The sequence below is a fragment of the Tupaia chinensis genome, unplaced genomic scaffold (assembly GCF_000334495.1).
Source record: "Tupaia chinensis unplaced genomic scaffold, TupChi_1.0 Scaffold000178_1, whole genome shotgun sequence".
In the NCBI taxonomy this organism is placed as follows: Eukaryota; Metazoa; Chordata; class Mammalia; order Scandentia; family Tupaiidae; genus Tupaia; species Tupaia belangeri.
The window spans coordinates 2,317,699-2,324,705 of NW_006159653.1; the positions used below are offsets into that span (position 1 = coordinate 2,317,699).

General features: G+C 63.1%; 1 protein-coding gene across 1 annotated transcript in view; it reads left to right on the top strand.

Annotated features, from left to right (window-relative positions):
• NTN3 (netrin 3) overlaps positions 1-2,590 on the top strand; it is a 9,209-nt gene extending 6,619 nt beyond the window's left edge. Inside the window, exon 9 of the mRNA XM_006146462.1 lies at positions 2,420-2,590. Coding sequence (XP_006146524.1) covers positions 2,420-2,590 — 171 coding nt within the window. The remainder of the gene's footprint in view (positions 1-2,419) is intronic.
• Positions 2,591-7,007: the final 4,417 nt, after the last annotated feature.

Sequence of the window (7,007 nt, forward strand, 5' to 3'; positions counted from 1 at the left end):
GTGCCGCCGGCCGCGCCTCCCTGCGGTTGTCTCTGACCGGCGCTGGGAGGAGGCTCGCCCTGTGTCCCCTGTGCTCTGGGACTGCGATCTGCGGAAAGAGCCACCCCACGACTTGGCGGGCTGCGTTTTCTCCACCCAGGGGCCTGCGCCCTCCTCACTGTCTGCCCCCGCGCCCCACTGCCTGGAATGTCTGCCCGCAGTTTCCTTTGGTGCTAGGGCAGCTGGCAGAACCCCCTAGGTGAGGGGCGGTTGCCTGTTCTCAGCCGTGGGCCAGCCAGGCCAGGGCCTCATCTGGTGCCCGTCCAGTGCCCCGCGGGTGGAGTCCTTACTGGGGAGCCAGGCCTCGGGCGCCTCCCCGGGACCAGGGCTCGTGCCACTGGGTTGGTCTGGCCGGTTGCCCAGCCTGAGTGTGCCCAGAGGTCGCTGTGCGCTCGGAGGGTCTGTGTTTGAACGCGGTGGTGGTTCGGCCATCAGGACCACAGACGGGGCTGAAGTGGTGGCTGTCCTGAGGGGAGGGTGACCTGTGCCTGGGGCCTTGCTGGCCCTGGCCGACCACAGCTGTGGCACTGTCCAGCAGGGTCCAGCGACCTTGGGCTGGGGGGTTCTCTGGCCGGCCGGGAGGCGTATTTCCAAGCTGGGACCATTCGGCGTGGAGGAAAGGCCCTTTCCGCTGGACGTGGCCGTCTAAAAGTCACCTCCGAGGGGAGATAGTATCCAGGGAGCCCCGCGGCCATGGTCTCCTCCACCCTCGCGGTCACTGGCCACTGGGCCTGGGCCTACCGTTGACCAAGATCGGCCACGGCCCCCAGGAGTGCCCAGTGCAGAGGAGGCGGGCAGGCGTGGGCACCCGGGGCCAGGCTCTCAGGAGGCTGGGAGCCTCGCTGCAAAGGGTGGCCGGATGTGACCAGGCCGAGTGCAGGAGACAGCCTTCTGGGGACAGGGGCAGAGTGCGTGAGGTGGCCAGGATTTGGTCTCACCTCCCACCGTGGGGAGCTGGACTGGCAGCAGACAGGCCGGAGAGCACCGAGAAGCAGGACGGGCCTCGGGTTTGGGGTTTGTGTTCCCCAAGGGTGAGTGGCAGTGCTGGCCGGACGGCTGGTGGAGGCCTGGGTGTGCCAGGGTGGTATCAGGGCACCCCCAGGAGATGCAGGATCCAAAAGCGAGCGAGAGTGTACGACCGGTGGCTGCCGGCGTGCGAGGAGCCGGACTGGAGGGGACTTTGGGACTGACTTCAAGGTCAAGACTGAGCGACTAGCCGCTGTGGCACTAGACCCAGGTGGGGCGGGCGTGCGGAGGGAGGCACGGCTCTGGCTCCGGCGCCCCGACCCGTGTGCCATCTGGTGCAGGACGGTCTGTGTGGGTAGGCTGAGGCTTCCCGGGAAAGGGTATAGAGCGAGAGAGAAGACCCAGCCCTGCAGCCCTGCTCTGCCACAGCGCAGACGAGGTCACAGGAGGCCCGGGGCCTGCCGGGCATGGGCCGGCTGCCGTCGCAGAGCCTGGTGCTTGCTGGAGGAGGGTGCGGTGTCGCAGACCCAACACGGGCCTGGCTCCTACGGGCCTCCCTGTCTGCCTTTCGGGGAACCTCCAGATTGGGTGTCGCTGATCTCACTGCACCCCACTTGCCTCTAGACCGAGCCTGGTCCTGAGGGCTAGCTCACTCTCAGAACTCTAGAGGAAAAGCCTGCTGGGACACGAGCCCCGAGGTGGCAGACCCTCAGGGTCTCCCAGGCCTGTTTCTGTGGGGGCGTCAGCACCAGCGGCAGCTGGGAAGGTCTGCTGAGGAAGCTGGGACCCTGATCTTTCTACCACATGAGGGCCATGTGGGCGAGGGGAGGGGGAGGCGAGGCGGATGTCGCAGGAGCCCCAGCCCCACAGTGGCCTATCTCAGGGTAAGTTGGGAGCAGTTTCCTTCTTCCCTGGTGGCTGTCAGCCCTGAGGACCAATCCGTGTGAGCGGTGATGGGCTCCCGCCTCCACCTGTTCCCCACGCCCTGAAACTGTGTCTGCTGGTCGCTACAATTTGCTGGAGGCCCCTCCAGGCACTGCCTTCCGAGTGTAGCTCAGTGCCTGGGCCATGGGGGAAGTGCCCTTCCCCCTCCCTCCAGCCTCTGCCCGAGCCCTTTGTCCTCCCCATGGCCCTCCGTGACCCCTGGCAGGGCCGTCCAGGCCTCCTTGGTAATTCCCGATGAGGAAATGAGCTGCTCCTGCCTGGCATCCGTCCCATCCCAGCACACAGGGAGCACTGTCCTTCCTCTGTAGCTCTGCCCATCCCCGTCCTGGGTCTCAGGCTTAGGGCACCGTGGAGCCCCCAAGGCCGACCCGCAAACCCTGCGTCTGAGCTCACTGGCTCCTGGACCTGGGCACTCTGCTGTGTGTGGGCTGGTCCCTCTGCATGCTGCCCCTCACACCTCGTGGGCCAGGACTCACACCCGTGCTCCGTCCTGCCACCTGTGCTGAGCCAGCTCCTGGGGAACCAGCGACCTGCCTCCACGGCGGCCCCGGCGCGGCAGCCCCGGCGCAGCCGCACTCAGGAGCGTCTGACGCCTGCTAAGATGATTAGCCTGCACACCTCCTTGCCGCCCGCACTCTGATCACGTCTGAACGTTCTTGTCCTGACCTGTGTGCCTGGCCTTCCGGAGGGCACCTGTCACGGCCACCTTGCTTGGAACTCAGGCCAGTCAAAATTCCAGAGCTGCTGCTGCCGAATTCTTCCTGGGGTTCTCACCTGTGCCCGGGGGCAGGGGTGTTCTCCCTGCTGCTGCGGGAGCTCCATTCCGAAGCTAGGCCCCGTGGGTGGCGCACCCTGGCTGGGAGGCCTTCTTGCATGGCTAGGCAAGGTTGAGACCCGGGCTGCCTTTGCAGGGCCCATGTGGCCGGCTCGGGCGCCCCAGCGAAGACCTGCATTGAGACTCCAGCGGACAGGCGGCGGGCAGGCGGGCCAGCTGGCGGTGGTGCTGTGACAGCTCGCTAATGGCTACACCTGTTGTCCCTGGCACGCGCTCTCCATTGTGTGCCACAGCAAAGGCCCACTATCAAGTTCCTGTCAGCAGCTACCTGGAGTTGCTGCGGAACGCCCCACGTGGGCGCCTCTTGAAAACTTGCTCAGCTCTGCTCCAGGGTTGCCGCCAGCACGGCTCGCCTCCCGGGCTGTGAGGGTGCCTGAGGAAAGCCATTGCCCGGAGGGGGCTGGGCTCCCTGGCACTGCTTGGCCTTTGGAATTAGATTCTCATCCCGGTCACAGCCGCGTGGAGCGTGCAGGTTGTGGGAGTTAGGAGCCACCTGGAACTCAGTGGCGTACAGGCGGGCGCTCCCGGGGGTCTGGGCTGTGTGGAGCATGGGCTCCTGTGAAAGTGACACTGACCTGGAGGAGGTGGGATGGCGTCGGCCTGGCGCTCCAGGGAGGCGAGTGAGATAAGGTGTCCGTTAGGCTTGGCGGCCGGGCCCGCGGGCGCGAAGGTGGGAGGGCAGAGGGCAGAGCAGTGTGCCTGCTCTTGCCAGGAGTGCACTCGGCTGGGAGAAAGCAGAGGCCGGGCTGGGGCCCCTCAGGCTCTCTGGGTTGCTGGGGAGACCTGCCTGATAGCAGAGAGGGAGTGCTAAAGCCTGGATCCCCATGTCTAGAGCCGAGACCCAGGACCCAGGAGGGGGCCCTGGGCCAGGCCCACGGTGGTGGAAGGGGTGTGATGAAGCACAGGGCCAGGGGAGGAGCTGCTCCCACTGCCAGGCAGCCCCTGTCTGGGGAGCATGGGAGAAGCACTGGAGCTTGTGCCCCAGCATGAGAGGGCTGCTGGCACTTCGCCGAGAGCAGGGTGCCGCCACTGCCCTCCCCGCATGGCCCGCCTGCGAGGCCGCTTCTGCAGGCAGTTTGTCCAGGGGCTGCGGCCCGGGGTGCTGTGTGGCTCCTCTCAGCTGAGCTGACCAGGGAGCAAAGCTGAGGGGGTCACAGCTCACGTGAGGAGCTCTGGGAAGGGACTGCAAGAAGAGGGGTTCATGGATGTGCCACCTCTGGGTGGGGAGGCTCCTGGGGTGACCAGGATGTGGATAAGAGGTAGGAAGGTACAGGGTTAAAGGTGAAAGGCCAGAGAGCTTCGAGCCAGGCTGCCTGCGGGGCCCTCTGGGGCAGCAGCCCAGAAAATAGGGGAGGGAAGGCAGGGTCGGGGGCGCCCAGCTGCCATCTGGCTTGGAGGAGGAAAGGGTGGGGCCATGCCAGGGTGACTGCACCAAACACGTTCTCGGGCAAGAGGAGAGGCAGGGGAGGTGCAGGGTCAGAGGCCGTGGCACAGCAGGGGGGCGGGAGACCTGTGGTCTGTGGGTGACGGTCCCTCCTGCCGTGGTGCAGCTGAGGGCCTCGTCAGGCACTGCAGGGTGTCAGCTCTGCAGAGGGGCGTCCTCAGCACGTGCCCACGTGAGCTGCCACCCTGCCGTGCAGGCAGCCTGCTGCTCATTGTCCTGCCCCTGGCCCGCATGCTCCCTGCAGCCCTCGCCACCTGCTGCTCATTGTCCTGCCCCTGGCCCTGCATGCTCCCTGCAGCCCTCACCACACAGCTCTTTCTGGAATGAAAGCTCGTTCGTCCTGGCCCCCGCGCTCTGGCTGTGCCTGTCACCTGCGGGATGAGGTTGGGACCCTCCTGTGGGGCAAAGGTTTTTTCCCACTTTAGATGTGCCCTCTTCCCACTTTGGGGCCGCTCCCGGGAAAGTTAGCTCTTATCATGGAATGATCGCAGCCTGTCTCCGCTTCATGCCTGTGTGTGCCGAGTTCTCCACCCGGAAGGCCACCCACCCCTCCTCGTCCTCCAACCCCCAGCCTGGTGTCATCACCCCAAGGCTTCTGGGACCCCCACCAGCTCCCCCAAGTGCAGCCTCTGCTTCCGGACTGGATTGCTGGGTGTCTTGTCTTATCTGCTGGGCTGAGCTCAGCACCAAGGACCCGTAGGTACAAGGAGGCAGTTCCAGAAGGAATGGGCGTGGCTGGTGGGCACCAGGCCGGTCGGTGATCCTGTCTGCTGCCTGGTCCCAGGATGACGCCTGAGAAGGGTGGGAGCGAGGAGCATCCACGCCCCAGGTCAGCCCAGGGTTCTCAGCAGTACCCCGAAGCTGTCTGCATCTGAGGTTTCCGGGGATTGAGTGGTTCCCCTCTCCTCGGGGCAGGTTAGGGGACTGGGCCCCTTGAGAGTAACTCAGACATAACCGAAGGTGATTTCCAACAGGAGGGAGGCATGGGCCTGCTGAGGCTGCCTCCCCTGCCCGCAGCCGAACCTCTGCTTCAGGTCCGTTCCCCTGCCCCGCTGCCTGATGTCCTTCCAGCTTCTCGGTCCCCCCCTTCCTGCTCTGGGGTGCTGCCCACCCCCTCGCAGCTCCGTGCTGCCCACCTGGTGCCCCTACGTGGGTGTCTTGTGAGCCCAGCCACCCAGCACGCCCTCGCACACAACCCCCGCGTGCCCGCTGCCTCCTCCATACTGGGTGTCCCTGGCACTCTGAGCATCTCTGTCAGGCAGCACACAGGGCCTGTGGTGACCCTGTGTCATCCTCGCCCTAGACCACAGCCCCGGGCATGGTCCCCCCAGCCCTCTCCTGGCTGGGCAGGCAGGGACCATGCCTAGCAGGTGTCTCCTTAGCTTGTCACCCCCTGGGAGGGTGTTCTACTTAGTCTTTGTGCCCACAGCATGCAGCAAGGCTGAGGGCTACTGCTGACACCAGGATGCATGGGGCCCACCGCCTCCAGCCTGTCCCCGGCCACCTGCTGCTCCCGGATGGCTGGAGCCTGTGTCTTGGCTCCCACAGCAGGCTGGCCCGTCTTTCTAGACGTGGGCACATCGCCCCTGCAGGAGCATGCTGAGCCAGGCCCACTCAGGCCCAGAGCTTCTGTGGCTGGGCTCATCCCCAGTCCCCAGCCTGGGATCCAGGGGGCACGGGCAACTCGGTGGGAATTTGTCTGATTTTGTGTCTGCTTTTCTGGCAGAGGGGTTGTTTGGGATTTTTTCTAGTTTTTTCTATGGGCCGTGTACACACGCCAGAGAAGGAATGCTCCTCCCGAGGGAGGGCTGTGCCCATGGCAGGTCCAAGAAAGAGACCTGTGGCTAGAGGCACAGTGACAGGATGGGGTGTCATCGGAAGTGTGACCAATGTAGCAAGGGAACCTTTTAGGAAAAAGGGTATCACTCACTTCAGCCTTCATCTCTTTTTATAAAAAGCATTTGAAGAGCCAGCAAGTGGTGTGGTTAAAGGCACTGGACTCTCACATGGCTGACTGTGGCTCGAGTCCCGGACCTGGTGGCTTGCTTTCTCCCTCCCCAGCAAGCTAGAAAATAATAAATAAAGTTAGTTAAATAAAATAATTATTTTTTAAAAAAGAAAAGAAGCATTTGCAGGGCCAGCCCTGTAGGAGAGGGCTAAGCATGTGCGTAAGGAACCAGATTCCACATGGGCAACTGGTTCAAATCCCAGCCCCAGTGGCCTAAAAAACTTGCCCAGTGCATGTGTGTGCCTCAGATCCCTACAGGACGAGGTCACCAGGTGGTACAGAGGTGAAGGTACTGGCTCTCACTGGCCATCTCCCCTATTCAAGGCCTGGACCTGGCAGTGTGAAAATTACACCGGGTGTGTGTGCATGTGTGTTCAAGATCTCCCGAGGAGAATGGAGGGGTGGGCATTACAGCTTGGCTGTCCCCCGGGGATCTCTCTCTCGCTCGCTCGCTCGCTCGCTCTTGCTCCAGTGAACACATAGGCCCTATAGCAAAAACTGAAAAAAAGTGGTGGGGGAGCTGGCAGGCGGCATGGTGGTTAAGGCACTGGACTCTTCCATAGCCAGTCACAGTTCAAGTCTTAGATCTGGTGGCTTGCTTTCTCATTTTCTCTTTCTCTCTTTCTCTGGTTAAAATTTTAAAATAATAATAAATAAAATAAGTGCTTGTTTTTTAGGATTCTTATGGGATGGAGAGCTAGGACCACAGCATGAGTATGTACCATGGGGTGCTTGCTGCTCTCAGGGGCATATGCACCCTCTGCAATTAG